This window comes from Rhincodon typus, chromosome 24 (assembly GCF_021869965.1).
Source record: "Rhincodon typus isolate 14 chromosome 24, sRhiTyp1.1, whole genome shotgun sequence".
NCBI lineage: Eukaryota > Metazoa > Chordata > Chondrichthyes > Orectolobiformes > Rhincodontidae > Rhincodon > Rhincodon typus.
In genome coordinates, this window is record NC_063355.1 from 45,600,755 (window position 1) to 45,627,359 (window position 26,605).

The following is a 26,605-nucleotide window of genomic DNA, read 5'->3' on the forward strand; positions in this document are numbered from 1 at the left end:
AGAATGTGAAAACATGAATGTGTCCTTATCTCTTCTCTTGATGGTGCACAAGTTGGGTTGGCTCCAATCTGTTCCTAGTAATCCTCTGCCTGAGCATACAACTAGCTTCATTTATCAAATACCATATTATTTAAAAGCATCCAATGATAGACGGTATTAGAAAGGGGGCAAATGCCACTTTACTGCATTGGGAACAGATTTTTCTGAAATTGGGGCTTGGGTATATTATTGAAGGAGGGTTATCTTAACTCTAATTACATCAAAACTTGTAGAATGAAAGCTGACATTGGATTCCTGAAATGTATAGTGTTCTGCTCTCCAGCACTCAATTCGCACAAAATAAATATGGAAGTGCACAGTTATGATCTGATTGAAATCACTGGCACATGATATCCCTTCACTGTCTCCTTCTGTTCTTTCAGGACTGGTTAATTAATAGCTAGAGCTTGCTTCCAAAATTATAAAGGCATGACATTGCTATGCTGGAGATCTGAAACAAACACAGAGAATGCTGGAGAAACTCAGCAGGGCTGTGGAAACAGAAATGGAGTTAATGTTTTTAGTCTACTATGACTCCTCTTCAGAACGCCAGGAATCCTTAAAACCCTTGCCTAACAAAGATCTATCAAGAATTTTTCAAAAGAGAGTTCCAGACTTCCACCACCATTATGTGGAAAGAAGTGTTTTTGGCTTTGTTCCTGTTGGCCTTGCTCTAACTTTTGTCTGCTTATTATGGACTTCCCACACTCCAGAAAATAGTTTCTCTCTACTTACCCTACAAATATTTTCATTGTTTTAAACACATCAATTCAGGGAAGCAGAAGTCTAATGGTAACGTTGCTGCACTACTGATCCAGAACCCGAAGTTCATATTCTGAGGGTTTGAAATCTCACCATGGCAGATGATGAAATTTGAATTCAATGAAAATAATCTGGACACTAATGGACTAATGGACACTACATAACCACTGCCAATTGCTGTAAAAACCCATCTGGTTCACTCATATCCCTGAGGGAGGTAGGTCTGTCATCCTTGCCTAGTTTGGCCTAAATGTGATTCATGATGACTCTCAGCTGCCTCTGGGCAATTAGCAGTGGGCAATAAATGCTGGCCAAGCCAGCTGAGGTCCACACTCCATGAATGAATATTTTAAAAATTAGATCATCCTTCAAGTTTCTGTATGTCCTCATCTGTTCAATCAGATAGGGGATATGTCCATATTCCACAGAATTCTGCTCCCATAACAGCTCATGTGGCAGGATGTGACGAAGAGATTGAGCATCACAACCAAGCTACGTTGGGAAGAAGAACACAAAAGATTTTGATAGAGATTTGTTGGAGAATGATTCATCCAATTGCTGGGAGTTCTTTGGGCGAATGCCACTAACTTGAACTTCAAATTTTATTAATAGTCGAAGTTAAAGTCAAACAGACCCATAGCTCCTCTTCAACATAAAGAATTGCAGTCTTCAGGTCAAGCTGGTATGTTAGAGCTCCAATCAGTAGAACATATTTCCAAGTTCAAAACTCAAACTGCATGCAAATCCCATAAAATTACTCAAAATAAACTGTTTTTGCCAGTTTGGATTTACATAGCAAACTAATATTTGCATGAAAATATCTGAACAGGACAAACAAGAAGAAGGTGGCGTGCAAACTAATTTCAAAGTAACTAGCTGTGTTCCTTTCTGAGAGTGGGATGCAGATGCCATTTACATGCAACGTATAGTTTTGCCACTAAATTATATACTGTATTCCCTTAGGCAGCGCATTCAGGCAATATGTCATCCAAAATGTTAAAACGCGAAGTTTAACCTTGAAGCCTGTCTGTTCAATGGTCTACATTGATGTGATAAATTCTTCATAAGTGACTTTTACTGTTTACGTACCAAGTTGGTAACCAGTACAAATAATTCTCATTTTGTCACCTTTCATTGCCAGACTTGAAAACACTAGACACTAAATTCATTTAATCAATTTCATGATAGCATTTAATGGAAAAACACATAAATGTGTAAGTTGCAAATAACCCATACTTACCCACATCATGGATGAATCGCTCTATTTTGGACTGCATTCCCCAGTATCGAAACTCTACTTTACAGAGTTTGTACGCACACATAATTGGCATTTTTCCAGGCTTATTCTTGCATTCATGTATCCAGTTATCAGATAGAGGCCCCCTTCCTGTCTTGAAAGACTTGTACAATTTAGGGTCCTCTTCTGTTTTGTATTCATTAGGTGGAATGGGGTCTTTGACAATATCAATCAGATCTAGAACACATAGACACAGGTGCCATTTTTACTTCAAACGCAGCATAGAAGGGACTAATATTTAAACCTGAAACCTGAAAAGGAAAATTAGTCCCAATTAACACAATGCTAATTATCATTTCTAATACAAGAGCAATTTAAGAAATAGACTTGCATAAATTCTCCCTTGTCCTTCATCTGCAATCTGCAGGCAAAAACTGAAAGAACTACGGATGCTGTAAATCAGGAAAAAGAAACAAAGTTGCTGGAAAAGCTCAGCAGGTCTGGCAGCATCTGTGAAGGAAAAAACAGAGTTAACGTTTTAACAGTTAACTGTTCTCAGGAAGGGTCACCGGGCCCAAAACGTTAACTCTGTTTTTTTCATACAAAATGTCCCAGCTTGTCCTTATAACTGAAATCTTCCATTCCTAGTAACATCCTGGAATTTTTTTCGGAATCCTCTCCAATTTAATAAAATCTTTCCCATAGCAGGGTGACCAGAATTGCGCACATACTCCAAAAGTGGCTTCACCAAAGTTCTGTACAACTGCAACATGACATCCCAACTCCTGTACTCAATGGTCTGCGCAACAAAGGCAAGAGTGCAAAACGCCTCCTTAACCACCCTGTCTACCTCTGACACAACTTCCAAATAACCATGTACCTGAACCGTAGGTCTCTCTGTTCCACAACACTCCCCAGGCCCAACCATTAACTGTATAAGTCCTGCCCTTGTTTGTCTTACCAAAATGCAACACCTTACATTTATCTAAATTAAACGCCATCTACCACTCCTCAGCCCATTGGCCCAATTGATCAAGATCTCTTTGTAATCTTCGATAACTGTCATCACTGTCCACTACAGTATCGATTTTGATGTCATCTGCAAACTTACTAACCATGCTTCCTAAATTCTCATCCGAATCGTTTATATAAATAACAAACAACACCAGACCCAGCACCAATCTCTGCGGAACATCACTGATCACAGGCATCCAGTCCGAGACACAACACTCCACCACCACCCTCTGTCTCCTACCATCAAACCAATTTTGTATCCAACTGACAAGTTCACCTGGAATACCACGTGATTTAACTCTACTAACCAGTTTATCATGTGAACCTTGTCAAAGGCTTTACTAAAGTCCATGTAGACAATGTCTACTGCACTGCCCTCATCTATCTTCTTGATCCCGTCCTTAAAAAAACTCAATCAAGTTTGTGAGACATGACTTCCCATGCACAAAGCCATGCTGACTAACCCTAATCAGTCCTTGTATCTCCAAACATATGAAAATCCTATCTCTCAGAATCCCCTCCAGCATATAAATCCTACCTTTCCGAATCCCCTCAAACAAATTTGATCACCACTGATGTTAGACTCATTGGTCTATAGCTCCCAAACTTCTCCTTGCAACCTTTCTTAAATAAAGGCACAACATTAGCCACCCTCCAGTCATCCGGCACCTCACCCCTTGCTGTACAGTTTAATAACTCTGGTGTACAGCAGTTGTCTTTCTGTTATGATGCATTTCAAATTTCATAGACTTTTCGAACTGAACCAAAGTTTCAGTCCAAGTATCTCTATGATTTAATCAGACATAAACATGAATGTACCTGAACAATGCTGTACGTTGTAAATCTTAATGGATTTACCTCATAAATGTCACATACTCCACAGGATTGAAAGTTAAAGTGGTGCCATTAGTGACACAAACAATGAACTTTTGATAAGACTGTTGGTTTATAATAGTTACAACTGGTTAATGAAATGTTACATCAAGAAATTGCTCAAACACAAAATCATCTTTAAAACTAATATGTCACTACTGTAAAACAAATACTTGTTTGCAGAGGTCTTGCTGAGTTTTGTTGCTATTGACATTTTGTAATTAACCTGTTCACAGATGTTATGACACACCTCTGGAGCAGGTGGGACTTGAACCCAGGATTTCTGGCCCAGAGCTAGGGACAATACCACTGTGCCACAAGAGTCCTTTAGTTTTGCTGGTGCATTCAAAAAGATACAATATGCATGAAATATATGCATAAATTAATAATTATGTGTAAGAAACTTTGCCCTAGGTATGTACCAACACTAAAAGTTGAGAATATGGATACAGGGAGTATATGTTTAACCACGTTTGTTTTAGAGTTGTCGCGCTTTAACTTCACTAAGTTATTGCCGCTCAACAGGGCAGGCTGACTACTACTGCCCTCTGGACTCAGCCAGACAAGGCTGAGCCATCTGATGGAGCTTGGCAGCCCCCATTCCTTTCCTGGCCTCCATGGGTGGTGGCCATGGCTAAAAGTGCAGCACGGTGAATGGAACCAAGCGGTCAAATTAACATAGAGGAATTGTCAAGCTCTACCCAGACCAGTGGGTCATCACCTTCCACACTCCACCCTGGCAGAATCCAGCAGATGCCCCACCAACCGGGAGCTACAACCTGCCACAGGTACCCCAGCAGCATTGGTTATTATCACAGAGAGAGAGAGAGAAGGTTTGGGGGGGGGGGGGGGGGGGGGAAGAGGCGGGTGTGGTGGTGGTGCCAGAAGGATCAGCTGTAAACAATACACCACTGGCAATTGAGAGGAAGGCCAAGAGCTGCAGCCCCTCCAAGTAGCAGTCTGAGTGGACCCTAGAGGTGACAACAGCCAGTGAGAAGGAGCACCATAGACCTTCATAACAGCAGCAGCAGGAAGTGGCCAGGAACAAGAGATGGCCACAGCAGGTGATCTGAAGCCTATTTAGCAAAGGCCCACTCTGATTCTAATCTTGGAGGGTCCACTACAGTAGGTAGTTATAAGCAGAATGTTGCATTTTTCTTCCATACTTTTAAATTTATTTTATGTTAGCAGCTATTTTATTTACTATTAGTGTATTTAGATATTTAAAGTGCTATATTCAACTTAGAGGGTACATGTGCAACATTTAATGCTTTTCTCTGCTAAAGACAGAAATCTTTAAATAGACCATACTGCCAAAAAAATGTGTTTTTGCTCAGGTGGAATAAGGCAGAAAAAGTGGTAAACATTTCCAGCACCTTAGAATATGAGAATGTACTATATTTTGTTTAATAATCCTTTAACAAAATACTTGGTTACAGTTCAAATTTACTTATAATGCTGAGTAATTTAAAGTGCCTTTCAAATAACTGCCACTCTCCACAGCTTGAGTACAAATATCCGGGTTGACACTTCTTACAGTAACCGAGGGAGCGCTGAATTATTGGAGGTGATGTTCTTCAGATGAAATATTAAACCAAAGCCTTACACTCCTGCTCAGATGGTTGTAAGGAATGCATTATACTATCCTGAAGAGCAAGGGAATTATCCTGGATAATATCTGTCTATTAATCAACATCACAGGAAACAGGTCATCTGATCAATTTCACATTGCTGTTTGTGGGAGTTTGCTGTTGTGAAAATTAGCTATGGCATTTTCTACATTACAACAATGACAGCATTCCAAAAAGTGCTTTATTGTCTGTAAAGGTCTAAAAGACATCCAATTCTCACGAAAAGTGCTATATAAATGCAAATCTTTCTTTTATTTTAGTTTCATAATGCATTAATTAGAAATTTCCAAAGGGATGCAAAGTGAATGCAAATGTATTAACATCTTTATTCAAGAAAACATTTAAGAAAATTCTTTCCTCAACAGCACGCAGCCTTCTTCGGGTTTGGCAATCTGGGCCATAAATGTGTTCATATCTACAGCAACTCAGTGAAAACAAGATGCACACCCACAGTAGGGAACCGCATATTGGTAATATCCTCTTTCTCATTCAAATTGTAGTGTGCCACCCCAGCTTTGCACTTAACCCAGCAGCCTGGCCTAAGACAAGCAAACTTCAACTAGAACAACTGGAAGAAGTTTCAAGCCCCTAACTAGCAAACCGGGATCCAGCTACTCAGCAATGTGCCTCTCATTATGAAGATCTTCATAAGTATATTGCATTAAATAATTTAATGAAAATAATACAATATCTGTATAAATTTTGCTTGACATCTTGCTTTAATTCTATTATTTTCCATAACCAAAAGTTTAATGACGGAACCGTATTTTTAAAAAAAAGTCACAGAAAACAAATACAGTACCAATCATCCTCTGTCTTTTTTCAGCAGTTGAGAGGTTAAATACGTTGGCCTGATCGCCTGAATCAGGTTTATAATATGTTTCAATGTCAATGGAAAACTTCTCCACAAAGGGGCAGGTATATCTGCAAAAAAGTAGTACAACAATGCACAATAATTTCTGCAAAACAAAACTTTATCTTTAAGTCTTAAATAGCATTCCTGTAAGAGCAAGGTTTCCAACGAAGCAGCTAGAGGGCACAATTCCCAATAGCTTGCCCCAAGAGTTAACCACTTTAAACAAAAGTTCGTTAGTCTAATTGCAGCATGTGGGTTAGATTATGGTTAACGTATGGTTTGCAATTTTGAGTACTCCATTATAGACAGGATCTTAAAGATCTGGAGCATCCAGAAAAAAGATTACTAAAGTGATGGTAAAGATGTGAACTTAAACAAAGATAGAAATCAGGAGCAGGATTTGGCCCCTCAAGCCTGCTTTGTTATTCAATAAAATGGTGGCTGATCTGATCACTGCACCTTCCTGCCAATCCCCAATACCTACAACCCCTTACTTACCCAGAAATCTATTCACCTCTGCCTGAAAAAGATTCAAAGACTCTGCCTCCACTGCCTTTTGAGGAAGACAGTTACATTGTTAAGGACAGATTTGAGATACTGCAATAACTTACACTGAAACACATATTAAAAATAGATATGAAAAGAGATTTTCGAAGTTAGAGATACAATGAAGAGAGACTTGATTCTGTTTTTTTATGTCAATGACAAACTTAAAATTATCACAGAGAGTTAGAAGGAATTTCTGTACACAGCAGCTTGCTGGCATTGGAATACTTTACCACAGTAGTGGCGAGGCAGTGGTCACTGGAACTTCTGCGGAATAGAGGATAAATATTTTAAATAACAGGAGATAAAGGGCATTTGAGAGACGGCAGGGCAGCAGGCTAAATTTTTGAACTGGTATAGCAAAGAGTTGGCACAGTCACAGTTGGACAAATGGGCTCCTGTGCAGTGTTTCTTGTTTCCAAATCCAGGTTGTCCAGTGGATAGTGCTCTCAACTAGAACATTAAGGCTTTCAGGCTTTTATAAAACTTCTTTCTAATAAAAATATTCAAATCTTTTGCTAACAATATGCGTAGTTTACAAGTTATAAATCAGCTTACTCCATCATTACATTGCAATCTCAGATGATAAACAGAGATAACATACAGCAAATTTCAATATTGCCAGAGAGACAGATATGCTAGATTAATATTATAGTAACTGCAACTAATTGTGTTTGGATAAATGTCTTTCTTGAATAAGGTTATGACTGCAGGCATAAAATTAGTTCTGTAGATGAGGATTTAGAGTAATGGAAAATGCAGTTTGTTGCAGTGTACTGTCAGATTCATTATAAATAAAAGAGTAAATGATGGTTGCAGTATAATGAAAAACGTTATCAAGAATAATTATTAAAGATTGACAATAAATATTACCTTACCCTCAGTGTTGCTTACATTTCACATCACCATATTACAATCCATCACAATAACATCCTACAGTTCGCCATATCTGGATAATTAACCAATTTAGAGTAATAAGGCCAAGCAGTGAGGGCTGCTACATCACGTTGAGAACTTGCATACCACCTCATGCAGAAGTACAACCAGCAGCGCATGCTATTTGCTGGCAAGAAATCCAGCAAAAAGCTTTAAAATATATTGTGGTGTCATTACAACAAACCAGCCGTTTCAACTCAAGAAAGACAGAACATTTCACATTGATCCACGGCCAACAAGTTCTAATGATGAGGGGCTTCAGTTATGTGGAAAGATTAGAGTTGCCTGAATAACTGTCTTTAGAAATGAGAAGATTGAGAGGAGGTATGTTGAAGGGATTAAAAACCAAGAAGAATCTAGAGAGAGTAGCTGGAGAGAAACTACTCCCTTTAGTAGAAGGATCACGAATCAGAGAAAGCTAATATGAGGTGAATGGCAAAAGAACCAAGAGCAACATGAGAAAAACATTTTAATGAAATGAGCGATTATGATCTGAAATGCAACGTCTGAGAATATGGTAGAAGCAGAATCGTTCAAAACTGTTAATATTTGGAGGACCGTAAGAAAAGGGCTGAGGAACTGAACTAGCTATGTTTCTCTTGGAGAGATGGCACAGACATGTTGACAGAAATAGCCAGTGCCCTACTGCCCCAACAATTTATCTCAGGGGGCTTTCTCAAAATTTAAGTAGTTTTAACTTTGGGGTGCTTCACTATCAATCTCAGCAGCACCCTTCTCTCTCAAAGGGGCTGGAGAGGCTCTAGAAGTGCCAGTCCTGTGATTAAGCCAAATGCCACTGAGAATCAGCATACCATTTGCAGGGGAGCCCAGAAGTGGCTCACTCGGAGGAGACTTCCTGGAGAAAACTTCCCCAGTCTGGCTTTTGGTAAGTGCAAGTTCAGGATTTCCACTCAGTCCCAGTGTAGGGGATTGTCATCTCAGGAAAGGTTGAGCAGGTCAGTTATGTGCCAATTGGCTGAGGACACATAAGAATAGTAAAACAAACATGTGACTCAAAGATTAGTGACAAAAAAATGTGGGTTCCAGTTCTTGAGACACAGGAAACCTTACTGGGGAATGTGGGTACTGGAATGGTTTGCACCTTAAGTGAGCTGGGACCAGTGTCCCAGCAAACCATACACTAGGGAAGTAGAGGGGGCTTTAAACTAAACAATTGGATGAAGGATCAAGCCTGAGATAGAAATAGCAATTCAAAGGGTAAGTCAAAACAACAGAGCAAAATAATAATACAGGAAATGAAGGTCAGAGAATGGCAGGAGGGGACAGAGAGAACAAACCTATGAATACACCAACAGTCATGACTGGATGTTACAAAAATAATCTGCCTGGTCTGGACAGACCCGGAGTTTCAGACAGATAGCTACAGTGTAATTGCAGGATAAACCACACTGGGCACAAGCAGAAGGATTTTTCCTGAAATGATATTTGGTTTTTACACAGTGGTTTTATCTTCCTGCTGTAAGTATCTGCTCTCAGGACCAGAAAATAACAAAAATAAAAGGCCAGGCAGAAAAGAGATTTCTGCCATTTCTTATGAATGTCAGTGCTGACACTGTAAACAGTCATTCTGTTTCATTAGCATTATCAGCCAGGTTAGCATGGTTGGAGCTTTGCGATTGTTGCTCTACTGAATGCAGCCTATAGACGCTGCTGAACTCAGGCAGGCAAGGAGTGCTTCTATGTGTGCAAGGAGTACTGGCCCCCAGGTCGACCAGGAGGCCACCTATGTCACATTGATAATAATAGTCTAATAATCAATCTCTTGTCAGGGAACGATTCACTCTGTGGGTTAGTTCATTGAAAACAGTTATACATTTAAGAAATTATGAAGCAGGAATTATAGCAAACCAACTGATTTCTGTGTGTGCGTGCAGCTTACAGCATATAGCAGACTGTCAGGCAGAGTATATACATCACATAAACACAGCACATGGAGTGAACTTTCTTCAAGGCAAGATAAACACATAAAACCTAAAGGCAGTTAAACTGATACTTGCTACCTACAGTAAACTGAAGGTAAAAAAAAAAATTATTCCAGTTAGTCCCCTTAAATTGATTCTCTGCACTGCCATTCCACTTCTGCGAAAATGGCTTAAGGCTGGGATGAAGTGGGAGAGTTGGCACAAAGACAGGTGGTGCTACTTTTAGTGAACGCCTGCCTCCAATCTGGTATTGGCAGATCTAAAGATATAGCCCTGAGTTTATCGCCTCATCTCCACTCAAAAAAGTTCACCTTGAAACACCACAAATCCTAGCAAACCACATTGTTTTGAATAGCTCTTTCACATATTCTGATGTTAAAGGAGTCCAAGATACTTAAACTATAAAGAATACAGTATTTATTTAGCAACATTATTCTAGCAAAGCGGCTGCATCTGTGAACATGTACCTTGTTCTGGTATAGGGGTAAGCATTCCAGGACTCTTCTTCAACACGCAATGCAGCTTTTGGTAAAATAGACCTGAACCAGCTGGGGATGTGCATACCAATATGGTATACTTTGCGGGTGTACTGTCCAGAACCACCTGGACCATCATTATACGGCCGGTTCTCAAGGATTTCCACACCACTCCCTTCTCCAGAAGTCTCTTCTCTGCTCTTTTTCTGTAAGACAAGAAAAACATTTGCATGAGAATTTAATTTGCCTCTTGAATAGCAACGAAAAAGTAGCTAGAAAAGCAGAGGAGCCTCTTTAATCCAATTATTGTGGCATGATTTTGTTTGGTTACATATTCTTTAAACAAAACCTTAAGTAGCAAAAGAGTAGAGTATCAAGTTGCATTTCTGTCTTTTGAATTAGACATTAAGTCATGGCACCAACTGCATGCTCAGGTCAATGTAAAGAATCCTTCAGCAGTGTTTGAAAAAGGCAGCTCTCTCTCATGTCCTGATCAATATTTATCCCTTAGCTAGCATTTAAAACAGATTATTTACTCATTCATCATGCTGTTTCTTGTGCAACATTCAGTATGTAAATTAGTTGCCATCCTTACCTAATTAGAACAGTAATTACACTTAAAAAAGTATTGCCTGCAAAACACTTCCGAGTTTCCCTATGATCAAGAAAGATGTTTTAGAAGTGGAATTGTTTTCTTGTTTTTCTAAACCAATCTAGAAAGCTACATCAATATTACTCTGCAAATCCTGCAAAGCAGGTACTATGACCTCACCTGAACTAGTGCAAAAGCAAAATACTCGATATGCTCTAATATATTTTCTGAATTCTACATCATAATCAGAGTTCAATATCTCAATGGAAAATATATTATATGATCTTCAAGACACTGGGTCTAAGAACATATTCAGATAATATATTTTCAAACACTTCACTATACAGTCAAACATCCTTAACAATCAATATTGAAAGTAGTGAAAGATGACTATCACATTTACTTGCACAGTAACAGTATAGAAATATAAGTTCTTTAGTTTGTTTGAATAAGGAGATCAGTGGCTTTGAAACCAAAGTTAACACATTTCATTTTTAAATGGCTTTTTGATAGTATCAAAGCTTTGAATCCAGAGTTTTGATCAGTGCTTTAACAGTAACAAGGTCAGATATAAAGTATTCATTGATGCACAAATGATGGCGAATCGCTTCTGCAACATCCAGACAGCACTTCAGATTTCTAATAAACACAAATGTCAATAATTCACAAGAATATTTGAAAAGAACCAAGTATTTGAAATCCCTGTGAAAGTGTTCTTATTTCACAGCCTGACTCTCGATGTCTCTAGTATGATTAAATAGGTTGTGTTTGAAGAAATACCATTATACATTGTAGCTTGCCATACTGATATGACCTTTGATATCATGTTTTGTAAGGATTTAGGGCAGTACTCACTTTGCACACTACATGGAACATGGCATTAAGAAGTGTGCAAGTGGGATTGTGTGGATTTTCATTACTATAATATACTGTAGTATACAAGAATAGAACATCACTCTGCGGTGTCAATGCTGGGCAACTCATCATGCCTTTCAAAATTTCAGTATCTGCTCCTGAAATGAAAGGGACTGAGTTGAAAATTCTTCCAGTTACAATGGTAAAATTATGTGATTGTGACAAAATTGATAACAAACCTGAACAATTAAGAGTAGCAACCCTGTTAATCAGTGCTGAGGAAAGAGTACAATAAGTTGTATTACACCAAGATCTTAGAGGAGCATAAAAGATCGTCTTTTGGAATGTTGGAGATCTTGAAGATGAACTTTGAATGCTTACATATGTCATTTACGAATGCAATGGGCAGAATCTTAGACGGCCCTGAATGACATGCTGCATGAGTAGTCACGCAAGGCCTACCTTGACGTCAGGAGCAACTAGCTGCATTTTCCAACAGAATTCTAGCCATTGAGAGGAGATTCTCACTAGGCCACAGCAAGATGCTTACTAAGGAGGATTATTGTTTATTGTCAGCCTCATTAACTACACATCTCATCTTATGCAGTGTCCTGTCCTACCACCCTCCAAGAGCAAACTAGATGCTGAGAATTCTGAACGAGAAAGTCTGAGCAGGTGTCGAGCAACTGCAGCTCACTGTTGGACTGCCTTCTTAGACACCCAACAACATGATCTCACAACACACTCCAGGATACCGGCCACACTTGTCCCAACCTACATTCTACACTTTAACCTATTGTCCTCAAAAATAACCTATTGGTTAAAGTGCTTTTGCTTCAGAAAACCCATTACTGAAGGAAAATCTGTTTTTTTCCTTGTTTTTCTGTAGCGGGTTTTACCTCATTGAGGAGCCATTGAGTCAGCACACTATTCCCAGAGTGGTCCCAAAAAGTAAAAAAAATTATTGAAGTATACAAGGTCCCCAAGTTTACCTGTCTCATAGACTCAGGTAACAGGAAACATGCAGCAGATTTCTGGATTTAACAAATAGATCTTAAACACAGGTAAACAACTATGAACGGTCAACATATAATTCTACTTGTTAAAACGAACCTCCTTCAAATACCCCACCCACACATACACACATGTAGACAGACATAGACAAAAAAAAATGTTATAGAGACAGAGGAAAACAGATACTGGGAAACAGTTTAGTAATACCAATTAGAGCGGTAGTGATGGCCTAGTGGCATTATTGCTAGACTATTATCCAGAAACCCAGGTTCGAATCCTGCAACGGCAGATGGTGGAATTTGAATTCTATAAAGATTTGGAATTAAGAATCTAACAATGACAATGAATCCATTGTCAATTGTCTAGAAAAGCCCAACTGCTTCACTAAGTGCCTTTAGGGAAGGAAACAGCCATCCTTACCTGGTTTGGCCTACATGTGACTCCAGACCCACAACAATATGATTGACTCTTGATTGCCACCTGAGTAATTAGGATGGTCAATAAATGCTGGCCTAGCCAATGGCACCCTCATCACGTCAATGAATATAAAGAAAAAGAAATCAACTTTTTCAGATTTCTTTTGGGTTCTTTCGCTTTGTCACAGGAGGTAGACAGAAAGTGGTTCACAAATTATAAAGTTAAATTAACTGAAAACTTATTGATTAAAAGCAACAGCTTACAGCAACTAGTGGGAGAAATTGTGGTTTTTAGTAGTTTGTGGTATTTAGCTGGGGAGACATTCATACCACCTCCCCTTCCAGAGTACAAAGGGTTTCCACTGTATTGCTCAGCTACACAGAAAAGAAAAAGTTGGCATCAAGCTGATGGCCTTTAGCATCCACAGCTGGTCAGACATGCACAAATCAATCAGCAACCTGTTGCCAGCTGAATCTCACTTTGTCGGCATACCTCAGTACTGTGCTGTCTCCTCTCACACCTTCCCCCACTGCTTGCAAAACAACAATACAAACATAACCCACTGTGAGTTTCTGCAACTTTTCTTCTTCAAAAAAAAAACCCAGCAATTCCTTGCTTAGTCCTTTGTGTAAAACAGCGGTGGCTCAGAGGTGGGCACTGTTGCTTCACAGTGCTAGGGACCCAGGTTCGATTCCAGCCTCAAGTAACTGTCTGATGTATCAGTTAGCAGTCGTCAGACTGGAGTTATCGTTTGGGCCATGAAAATCCTGCCATAGGTTTTGAACAAAGCAAATCAAGAATTGACAAGAAAAGCTTCAAATTAATTGTCAGAAGGACTCTGTAGAGGTCAAAGACTTGGGACGCAATTTTCCCTCCCTGGATGTAGCAAGGGAAGTGAATTCCTCTTCAGGGCAAACTCACTCAATTATTTCCCCTTTCACCGCTTCTCTTGCCACCTCAGCAATTAAGTACTTGGTACGAAAGTCCATGAACCAACAATTAAGGCCCTTAAGTGGTCAGTTAACAGCCACTTAATAACCTCAACTTGCCACCTCCCGATTACCAGCCTCCCTGGTGGGTGAGAAAGGTGGCACCCACCTGCTGAATTGGTAGGGGATGGGGTGTTATCGAATTGCTCCAAATCAATGGAAATCAAAAGGCAAGGATAGGGGGCAAGGGTGCAATCTCCCAGGGGAAAGCATGTGGCCTCTGAAAACCGTCACCAAAAACACTAGTCTCACACTTAAGAGAAAAAAAATCCGAAAACTGCACCCTTGAAATCTCCTTCAGAACTGAAATCAGGATTTCCACCTGAGCCTTGGGGATTGGGGATTTGCAGCTCAGTTCTAGCTCTAATCTTGTGGAAACTGTGAACATACCATCAAGAGAAAAGGAAAAGAGGAAAGTAGAAAAGATAAAAAAGGAAAAAAGGCGAAAGAAAGGAAGGAAAGAGAGACGGAACAAAAAGTAAGATACAGAAAGAATATTTTGTAATATTGTGTAAATGAGAAAAAAATTAGAGGGGCTTAAATAATAAATATAAAGACCTACATTTTATACAAATAAATGAGCAATAAGTTTGAGGAAAAATGAATTATGAAATAGTTGATAAAATTGTAATCATTGCAGACTGTGTGACTTGTATCTTTCAGTATTAAATGATATTAAAACCTCATGTCAAGGATGAGACCTGTTGGATTGATATCATAAAAAATGGCCACTCAACCAAACTGATAAATAGCCATTTTATGCTTCACCTGAACCTCCTCCCATTCAGACTTCTGAGGAAGGGTCACTGGACCTGAAACAGTATCTCCGATTTCTCTCCAAAGATGCTGCCAGACCTGCCGAGATTTTCCTGCAATTTCTGTTTTGCTGTCCTCCCATTCACCTCACTATAACACAATATAGTTCTACTACTTTTCTGTTAAAAATATCTAGCTTTTCTTAAATGTAACTAGATAAAGTACTTCAAATTACACTTTGTGAACAAAAATTCCACATTCTCACCACTTCTTAGAGAAAGAGATAACAAGGTGTAGAGCTGGATGAACACAGCGGGCCAGGCAGCATCAGAGGAGCAGGAAAGCTGACGTTTCGGGTCTGGACCCTTCTTCAGAAAAAAAAGAGAGAAAGAAGTTTCTTCTGAATTCTCTCCAAATACTGGAAAATGGGATTGGGTTTTGTGGGTCATTTCTTGGCTGCTGCAGACATGATGGGCCAAGCGTACTCATTCAGTGCCAAAAATGTTCTAAGATTTTATGAGTCCAAAACAGAAACATCTTCTCTATATCTATCCCATCCAACTCCTTGACAATTTTAAAGACCTCAATCAGGTCAGTCCTCAGTCTTTTTTCCAGAGAAAAGAGACCCCTGCCTGTCCACCATCTTTGTGAACTTACTTCACATCTTGTCTAATGCGGCTAAACCCTAATTAAGTAACTTCAAATTATAATTAACATATATTCAGAATTACAAAATGAGTAATAGCAAGAAGATCAACTCCCTCCCACAGTCCTGAATTATCTGCTCAATTGTGGCTTTCAGTTGATCAATATCGACAATTTATTACGACGCTTGCCCAATATCAGAATGTTCCAACACTACATTTATCAGACTGCAGTGGAAGCCATAACCCAGCTGACACAAGACTCTTGCTAGTGTCAGGGACTGAATCCTGAATCTATTAAGTACGGGGACTGAACAATAACAACTTTTTACTGTATGCTGTGATCTATTTCAATGTTCTTTCGAGAGTCTAGATGCACTGCCACGGCTTCGACAGATGAGAGGATGGAATTACAGTGCTGCAAATTTACAGCAACTGTTTCCACTGTGTGAACATAAGAGCTTATAATGTAACTATACTCAGCCCAATCATCTCCCATTAACCCCCATAACCTAGCTGCATTTCATCTGAACACTATATCTGAAATCTTGACTCCATACAAACAACATTGTGTGAGATTCATGCTTGCAAAAAAAGTCAGTTTCAACGTTCTTTGAGATACCAAAAACTAAGCTGTCAGGTCAATCTATTAGATTTTTTTTTGAAAGAGTTACACAACAAATTTTATTTTGGTTAAATATAATGAATCAGTTACATTTTGTGAAATTGCTGACATTGCTGAAATAGCAAGATGACAGTTAATATTAAATACAACAGAAAGTGTCTATAAATATTTATGGCACGTGCCTTAGTAGTTTTATTTCCTTGAGGAGCTCAAAGTTGGCAGGCAGCCAAGAGTCCAAACCCATCAGGAAAAGTCCATGCAGAACACAGACTATTTCTCCAAAAAATTAACGAGCAGGTCAAGGTTAGACATAATGGATTAACTTTCCAAAATCTATACCCACCTTGACTATACTGAAATGTACCAATACCATTAGTGTTGACATTTTAATACTTTGCTTCTATCAAAAACTACTCAACAATTTGACAGTAACTTCAACTGAAACATACGGTGCACGAAGGAGTGATTAGCTGAAAAGCCACAAGGTCCGTAGATATCAAAAGCCAATCTTGACAATTTCTCACTATACAGCACACTGAATGGCCGTTGGACATCCAAAAATGCTTCACAGCCAACAAATTACTTTGAAACGTAGTCACTTGTCGCTCTGCAGATAAATGTAACAACGAATATTGGGCAAAGTTCTACAAACACTAAAAGAATAACCTGTTTTGGTGCTGGCAATTCAGAGATCAACCCTCCCCAGAACACTGGATGCTCAGTTCGGTGACAAGATGTTGTTCATCTTTCTAAGCTGACTAACTTGGTTTAACATTTCATCCAAAATACCACCTCCTGGATAAACAGCTCACACATTATGACACTCGGCCTTTATTACATAGTCAGGTTTAGGATGTTGCAAAATAAAAACCGAAGGAACGTGGATGCTGTAAATCAGAAACTAAAACAAAAAATTTTCTAAAAGCTCAGCAGGTCTGGCAGCATCTGTGGAGAGAAATCAGAGTTAACGTTTCAGATTGAGTAACCTTTCCTCAGAAATCTCATCATCTCTTCCGTACTTGTATTTAGACAAAAAAAACATTTCATGTTTGATCAAGGATACCATCAGTTGTACAGCACAGATGGTGACATATTTCCTGGCTAAACTAATGGCATTAAATTACATACAACAGGAAAACCAGGGAGCATGTGTATTTTAATTTGGTGGAATGGCAATTACTTATATGTTTCTGTAGAGACAAAGCTCTCCTTACTATTCAGTACAAACAGGAGTGCTAGCGCTAAAGTACAAAGGATTCTTTAATGAATTTATAGCACTCCTTGCTGAGACTAAAAGATTTTTCTGGTCTCAGTGAAAGCAGTGCAGCCACAGTTGGACAAAAGGAAGCTAATTTGCCAAATTTACAAATTCCTCACTATTTCCTGCTAGGGTACTGGACAAAACGCAACCTTTTTTTTAAATGTTTTAGCATTAATTGGTAGCATTTGGAGTCGTTGAGTCACAGAGCACAGAACTGCCGTTCTGCCATCCGTTTATTAAGTATGCGCAAACCTATCTACACCAATCCCACTTTCCTGCAATGGCCAATAGCCTTGATTGTTATGACATTTCAAGTGCCCATACTTTTTAAAAGGTTGTGAAGTTTCCCTCCCAAGCAGTGCTTTCCAGATTCCCGCCATCTTTGGATGAACAAAAATCTGTTCCTCAAAACCCACAATCTCTTGCCCTTCACTTAAAATTATATCCATTTGTTATTTACCCTTCAGCTAAGGGGAACAACAGCTTCCTATCTCCCCATCCAATAATCATGCAAAATGCATGGGTTCGAGTACTCAGATTGTCACAATCTAAGTGTCTTGTGTTTATCTGACTTTGAGTTTAATCTAAATGAAAAAAAGGGATACAGTTTGTTGCAATATGGGTGACTGAAACAGCCAGGGATGTGGTTGAGAAACACAAATGCACAACTGTTTCTTATTATTCAAAACTGAATGTTTCACAATTTTATGACAAGATCCTGCTATTAAATTAACACAGAGGGAATTTGATACAAAGATCTTAAGCTTTGATCTGAAAATATCACTAGCACGAGCACACACTAAGGTCAATTCTTAGTGCATCAGGCAACATTTGTGCACTGAAGCAGCGATAACCTTTCACAAGATGCAGCTGCCTCACCTGCCAAGTACTCCAGATATTTTCTATTTTTATTTGAGATTTCCAGCATTCACAGCAGTTTGATTTTGTTTCATTCAATTCTAAAGGCTTAAAAGGCTGGGTTTAAGAGACTGTACTTCCTGGTTGGAAGACTCTATCAAGTTGGTAAGACATGACCTTCCCTGCACAAAACCATGCTGCCTATCACTAATAAGCCCATTTTCTTCCAAATGTGATATGAATTTAGAGTGCAGGACAGACATGTCCCTGTGAAAATGAGGGATAGAAAGGGCAAGATTAGGGAACCATGGATGACAGGTGAAATTGTGAGACTAGCAAAGAGAAAAAAGGAAGCATACATAAGGTCTAGGCAACTGAAAACAGACAAAGCTTTGGAAGAATATAGGGAAAGTAGGACCAATCTGAAACGAGGAATTAAGAAGGTGAAAAGGGGTCATGAAATATCTTTAGCAAACAGGGTTAAGGAAAATCCCAAAGCATTTTATTCGTACATAAGGAGCAAGAGAGTAACTAGAGAAAGGGTTGGCCCACTCGAGGACAAAGGAGGGAAGTTATGCGAGGAGTCAGAGAAAATGAGTGAGATTCTTAATGAGTACTTTGTGTCGGTATTCACTGAGGAGAGGGACATGATGGATGTTGAAGTTAGGGATAGATGTTTGATTACTCTAGGTCAAGTCAGCATAAGGAGGGGGAAGTGTTGGGTATTCTAAAAGGCATTAGGGTGGACAAATCCCCAGGTCCGGATGGGATCTATCCCAGGTTGCTGAGGGAAGCGAGAGGGGAAATAGAAGGGGCCTTAACAGATATCTTTGCAGCATCCTTGAGCACGGGTGAGGTCCCGGAGGACTGGAGAATTGCTAATGTCGTCCCCTTGTTTAAGAAGGGTAGCAAGGATAATCCAAGTAATTATAGACCGGTGAGCCTGATGTCAGTGGTGGGGAAGCTGCTGAAGAAGATACTGAGGGATAGGATCTATTTACATTTGGAAGAAAATGGGCTTATTAGTCATAGGCAGCATGGTTTTGTGCAGGGAAGGTCATGTCTTACCAACTTGATAGAATTCTTTGAGGAAGTGACAAGGTTGATAGATGTGGGGAGGGCTGTGGATGTCATATACATGGACTTCAGTAAGGCATTTGATAAGGTAGGCTGATGGAGAAAGTGAAGTCGCATGGGGTCCAGGGTGTACTAGCTAGATGGATAGAGAACTGGCTGGGCAACAGGAGACAGAGTTGTAGTGGAAGGGAGTTTCTCAAAATGAAGATCTGTGACCAGTGGTGCTCCACAGGGATCCGTGTTGGGACCACTGTTGTTTGTGATATACATAAATGATCTGGAGGAAGGTATAGATGGTCTGATTAGCAAGTTTGCAGATGACACTAAGATTGGTGGAGTAGCAGATAGTGAAGGGGACTGTCAGAGAATGCAGCAGCATATAGATAGATTGGAGAGTTGGGCGGAGAAATGACAAATGGCGTTCAATCCAGGAAAATGCGAGTTGATGCATTTTGGAAGATCCAATTCAAGAGCAAACTATATGGTAAATGGAAAAGCCCTGGGGAAAATTGATGCACAGAGAGATCTGGGTGTTCAGGTCCATTGTACCCTGAAGGTGGCAACGTAGGTCGATAGAGTGGTCATGAAAGCATACGGCATGCTTTCATTCATCGGACGGGGCATTGAGCACAAGAGTTGGCAGGTCATGTTACAGTTGTATAGGACTTTGGTTCGACCACATTTGGAATATTGCGTACAGTTCTGGTCGCCACATTACCAAAAGGATGTGGATACTTTGGAGAGGGTGCAGAGGAGGTTCACCAGCATGTTGCCTGGTATGGAGGGTGCTAGCTATGAAGAGAGGTTGAGTAGATTAGGATTATTTACATTAGAAAGACGGAGGTTGAGGGGGGATCTGATTGAGGTCTACAAAATCATGAGAAGTATAGACAGGATGGATAGCAAGAAGCTTTTTCCCCCCAGAGTGGGGAACTCAATTACCAGGGGTCACGATTTCAAGGTGAGAGGGGAAAAGTTAAGGGAGATATGCGTGGAAAGTTCTTTACGCAGAGGGTGGTGGGTGCCTGGAACGCGTTGCCAGCGGAGGTGGTAGAGGTGGGCACGATAGCATCATTTAAGATGGATCTCGACAGATATATGAATGGGCAGGGAGCAGAGGATCCTTGGAAAATAGGCGACAGGTGTAGATAGAGGATCTGGATCAGCGCAGGCTTAGAGGGCCGACGGGCCTGTTCCTGTGCTGTAATTTTCTTTGTTGTTCTTTGTTTGACTCCAAATAAAGGATCATAGTTTCACTGTAAGACAGCAGACATTTCAGACTGAAAAAGGAACAAATTCTTTACCTAGAGGATTAGGAACAATATTTCCTCTTATCTGAACTGAAGTGCATCCTAGCTGCATCTGGAAGTCCAACAGAGGCTACACAAAACAAATTTAAGAAGCTGGGGACTTAATCTCCAATGTACATAGAACCAGGAGTAGGCCATTCAGCCCCTCGAGCCTGTTCTGCCATTCAATGAGGTCATGGCTGATCTGTGGCCTATTCGACATACCTGTCCTTGGCCCTTACCCCTTAATACCCTTTGCTTAATAAACATTTATGTATCTCAGATTTAAAATTAACACCTGATCTAGCATTCACTGCTGTTTGTAGAAGAGAGTTCCAAACATCTACCATCTTTAAAGTGTAGAATAAAAGATCGCTCCTCATCAATCTGGTTGTAACTCTCTGACTATACCACCAAGTTCTAGAAGCCTCAATCGTTGAAATAGTTTGCCTTATACAAATTATTTGTATATTTTTTTTCCTCATAACCCTTGAAGTCCAGGTATTATTCTTGTAAATCTAAGCTGTACTCCCTTCAAGGCACAGGTCTGCTCATAGTACTTCAAGTGCAGTCTAACCAGGGTTTTGTATAACTGCAGCATAGCTTCTGCATCCTTGCACTCCAGTCCTTGAAGTATTCTGTTGGCTTTCTTGATTGTTTTCTGTACCATGTTTCTGACATTTTAATGATCTATGCACTTGAACCACCAAGATTCTTTTGACATACACTGTACTTAACTTCATACCATCTGGAAAGCATCTATCCTTTCTTGGTCCAAAATGGATAACTTCACATGAAAATAAAACAACAAACTGTGGATGCTAAAGATCTGAAATAAAAATAGAAATTGCTGGAGAAACTCAGCATCTGTGGAGAGAGAAAGAGAGTTAATATTTTAAGTCTGGATGACCCTTCTTCAAATAAGTTTTCTTACCAAAAATGGAGTGACATGTGCAATTACCTGATCATGCAGGATGACTCCTGAATTGATGGAACTCTGAAAGATTATAGTTCGACCATCAATTACGTGCTCACCTACTTCCTTTAGCATAGTACAAAAAATACGGTGGTTGCAAATTTTTGGAATCCTCTAACCCAGAATGTGCCGATGCTCGATTGTTAAGTACAATTTCAGATAAAAATGAAAAATCTTTTCTACACTAGGAGTGAAATAACTGCACAGAGACCAGTACCCCGTCACCAAGTCACCTTTTATTTACATGTGCACAGTACACTGGCTGTGGTCAGCCACCTCGGAATCAGTCCCCTGAATTGAGGAGATTCTGAATCTCCTGTTTATATCTGTCAGCCAGGGCTCCCCTATTGGCCTTGGTTAACAATCCCAATTAAGGATCTCATAGTCAATAAGATCCATTTGGTTCTAATCACTACAAGGAGAATCCAGAGAGATGTGGGGATCTGTTGGGAAAATGGAGGATGTAGATCAGCCTTAACATTTTTTTTCCTCAAACAAAACAGCAGGTTTGAAGGGTTGAATGGCTATGCTTATTTCTCAACTTTTTGTATCACAACATTTCATTCAATAATATGTAGAAGTGTAAATAAAATTCTCTAGTTCCAAACGAGTGTACTTTTTTGCTCTTGACAGCAGTGAGAACGAGGAAGTTCTTTGATATTTTTTGACTACATTCTTCAACTACATCATTTTTATAGATTTAACACAATTCTGTTACATTCTGAAATAAACAGAAAATACTGGAAATACTCAGCTCTCTGGACACATCAGTGAAGAACAAAATAGAAATTTTAGGTCGATGACTATTTATCAGCTTTGTTCCTCATCATTCCATAGTATACTCTGCTCCTAAGCAGCATACCAACAGGCAGTACAGCAGCAGGTTATATCTCCTAATTCAAATATGGATTTGAGGTTACAATCAGATCAGCCAATGGTCTTATTAAATGGGGGCGGAGGGGTGTTAAGCTTGAAGGGCTGAATGACCTACTGCTCCATGTCTTTGTATGAAACTCTGTTCAACAGGGAAGTACCTACATTCATGTTCCATTTCCCATATAAAACAGAATGCAATGATTTAAAGTCCACCAAAATAACTGCATTGGTTTTCTTTGGAAATACAAGATTCTTCAACGACATATTTCAGGATGGAGACAGTAAGGACTGCTGATGCTGGAAGCTAGAGTCAATAAATGTGGAGCTGGAAAAGCCCAGCTGCTAAGGCAGCATCCGAGGAGCAGAAAAGTCAATGTTTCAGCCCACATTTATTGACTATTTCAGGGTGGAATTTTGATAAAGGTAGTACATATACACTTTTATGTTTCAAAAACCACAGCCTGAGCTTCCACTGTGCAGCGTTTCCTGTGGTTCACATGAAATTAACAACTTGGCAGAGCTTGAGTTGAGATGTAACTGCAAAGCCTAAAGAATGGAATTTCACAGTCAAACCCTGTAGGTATCGAAAAAGCTGTGGAATTATTACAGCATTTAGCTTCTTAATCCTTACAGTGCTCAACATATACCTCCTTAATGAAATAAGTGACTGAATCTCATTGTTTTCATTTTCAGATCTATAAATTTTTGCTTTCCATTTCTCTTTGTGCTGTTTCAATCATTAAGCACCATTCTGTTTGTCTCCAAACCTATATTCAACACCAGATGCCAGCTTCATCCAAGTAATCATTAAATTGTCTAAGAGCTAAGGCTGGAGTGGAGGCAGATGATGCTATGGAACTGAAAATAGAAGGTCTTTGTTATTGGATGACATCATCTTTGACGCTCGAGCAGAAGCAGGTGGGTGGAACAAGACAACAGCCCAAAGCAGTAGGTGGAGATATCAAGGTAATCACTGATGTAGTTTGGGCACGACAGCTGCTGTGAAGCGTAGGCAAGAAATCTAAAGCCTCGACCACATTAAGATCATGGATGGTAAGGGTCTTGATTACACGTGGACCGACATTCTGCAGTGAACTGACTACAGGGGTGGTAGTTGATGGTCAACGGCACAATCCAAGGGAACAGTGGTGTGTGATGCAACTGCAGTGGGTAGATTGCTAAGATTAGCCTGCACAAACAGAAAGATCAGCAAGAGAGGATACAGCAGTGGAGACTGCTTTTCTTAATGAGTCAGCAACAAGTACCTCAGTGATCAATTGAAAGCATGGCAGGACACATAGAAGGTAGATATGGGTTTATCTAACGAATATTTAAACTAGGACAGCAGAAAATAGAGGAAAAATGATGAATTTATGTTGGAATCGGAGAAGAAAGACATACAAGGAAAGCGAGATGAAATGCGTCACATCTAACATGACAGCGATGGAAGAAACAGGATAAGGGACAACAGGGACCAAAAGAAACCATAAAAAAGAGGCAGAGTAATGGGAAGCAAATGTAGACAGCTGCCATGCCTGGCAGTCTCCTTGAGCTCCTCAGAGGCAGCATCAAGCTTCATCCAATCCTCATTGTCCTACACAGGTTCTCTATTCACAATTAGTGGTTAAAATCCTCACTGGCACAATGAATCCCTCCATTTGTAATCCTGAAAACTCTATAGTGGTGTTTTTCAGCTTTTGTTTTAATCGTCATTCCCTCAATTGATGTCAGATTTTAGCCAGCCAACTTTGAAATTCTTAAAAGGCATCTCTTCAAATAAGTGTTCAGTTATCTTAAGGCACTACATATATTTAGATCCTTGTTATAAAGCTAGTGAAAGAACTGAGGAAGGGTCACTGGACCTGAAACGTTGACTCTGATTTCTTGTCACAGATGCTGCTAGACCTGCTGAGCTTTGAGAGCAATTTCTATTTTTATTTCGGCAAGTCTCTTTCTTGTTTCTCTCCTTGCAAGTTCAACTCAATCGAGGCAAATGATGCTGTCCTGTGAACAATGGCATACTGATACATTCAGGAGATTGCACAGTGTAAACCACTGTCTGAAATGCATCTGCTAAATCTGATTTGCTGACCATCATAACAATTTGCTCATATTCAACGTTGCAGTGATACAGCTGCTGACAGTGGAAGATTCAATTAAAAGGTGTCTCACTTAGGTCAGAAAGATTATTCAGATCTTCAGTGTTGGCATCTAGTTCTCTTGAAAACTAGAATGGGAATATACCAAAATCAAGAAAGACTTACATTTATAAAGCCCTTTTCATGGCCACCAGACACCTCAAAGTGCTTTAAAGCCAACCATGTACTTTTCGAAGAATAGTCATTGTTGTATAGCAGGAAGTGAGAGAGATAATTTGCACTCAGCAAACTCTCACAAACAACAATACGATGAGCATGTAATGTATTTTTATTGCAATGTTGATTGAGGAATAAGTATTGGCCAGGATAACAGGGAGAACTTCCCTGTTTTACTGTGAAAATAGTGCCAAAGGATAACACCAGAGAATTCTGAGCAGTACCAGAATCCACAGAACCTATGCAGGCAGAGAGGAAATAAGACAAGACAAAGGGGAAAAAAAAAAGACCAAAAAACTTGATGAGGTATCTGAAATCTGATTATCCTATAAACAATCCCAGCTGTCCATCATGTATGAGTTTGCAATGCTCTCAGAAACTATGGTTTAATTTCAGTCCCATACTTGATTCAGTCAGTCAGTCACTCATCATGTTACTCTTTGCCTTAGGGATGAATTTTATTTCCTCAGAATCCACTGGCTAAGAATATGACTCAATGTATTCGAGATTAGCTTGTACACCCTCATTCACAGAAAGAAGAATAATCACTGTGGAGACACTGTAAAGTGGATAGGTTTCAGATTGCATTTAAAAATCCCAGAAAACTTGTGAAAAGTGTATTACAATTGACAAGTGCCCTTTCATGGCATTCTGAATGGGATGCCCAGATGCCCCATACACTCTCTCATTCACTCACTCTCACACACGCATGTGGATCAGTGGCACAGGTAGGAAGATCTATGATGGACCAATTCAAGGATAGTCTTGTGGTTACCCCCACTACTGCAGGCAATACAACGATCACAAGTCAGAGCACAGGATTCAAGTACTGAACACTATAATGATTTACACCTACATGCTGACAGTAATGATGTCTGTGGAATAATTCAGTAAATAATTTTGGCATAGATTGAGTTACAGAGCTTTCTATCATTCAAATATACAATCCAAATATTTTTCTGTTGTCTTCAGCTTCTATTAAGCAGATTTACAGACTTCCATTCTTAACATATAATTGGCTCCCTGTGTCAGAGAGAATGGGAGCATTGATAACATCAACTTTAATAACTTTACACCTTAAGAGAGACAGTGTATGTGTGCGTGCATGTGTGTGAGTGAGTGTGTATGTGTGTGAGTATGTGTGTGATTGAGTGGGTGAGTGTGTGTGTTGTGTGAGCATGTATGCTAGGGGTGGTGAAAATGGATTGTGTCCATATGCTGGAGGTTTGGAAATTCACTATTCATCTGGCAGAATGATCGGCACTCCTCAGGGCCCCCATCTTTCCATGCCACAATTTTGGGTCATACTGTTTGGGCCTTTCTGTCTAAGCCAGATTTTCCATGTTACCTTTTCCCTTTTCTATTGCTGTAACTATTTATGTCAATTCTTTGCTTATTACAATACTGTTTAGGACCGATAACAGAAAGCTTCCTGTATAAAGTGATCAACACCTAGAACAGTGTTCATGGGTTAAGAATGGAAGAGAAAATAGGAGGCAGTCAGGTGCTGCCATAGGAACATGTCTAGGTTTTGAGATGTGGAACAACAAACCAGGTTAAGAAAGAAAAAGATTGGAGAGGGCAGAGCGGTACACCTATATATGGATTTAAGTAAAGCCTTTGACAAGGTTCTGCATGGCAGACTAATTAGTAAAGTTAGATCACATGGGATTCAGGGTGAGCTTGCCAATCGGATACATAATTGGCTTTATGCTAGGAGACAGAGGGTGGTGGTGGAGGGTTGCTTT

General features: G+C 39.7%; 1 protein-coding gene across 2 annotated transcripts in view; it reads right to left on the reverse strand.

Moving 5' to 3' along the window:
* LOC109919101 (membrane-associated phosphatidylinositol transfer protein 2) overlaps positions 1-26,605 on the reverse strand; it is a 110,614-nt gene that overhangs the window by 42,017 nt on the left and 41,992 nt on the right. For both annotated transcript variants that reach the window (XM_048611659.1, XM_048611660.1), the window contains exons 2-4: positions 10,305-10,519; positions 6,359-6,480; positions 2,042-2,275 (exon numbers count right to left, since the gene is read on the reverse strand). In XM_048611659.1, the coding sequence (XP_048467616.1) occupies positions 2,042-2,275; positions 6,359-6,480; positions 10,305-10,519 (571 nt within the window). The remainder of the gene's footprint in view (positions 1-2,041; positions 2,276-6,358; positions 6,481-10,304; positions 10,520-26,605) is intronic.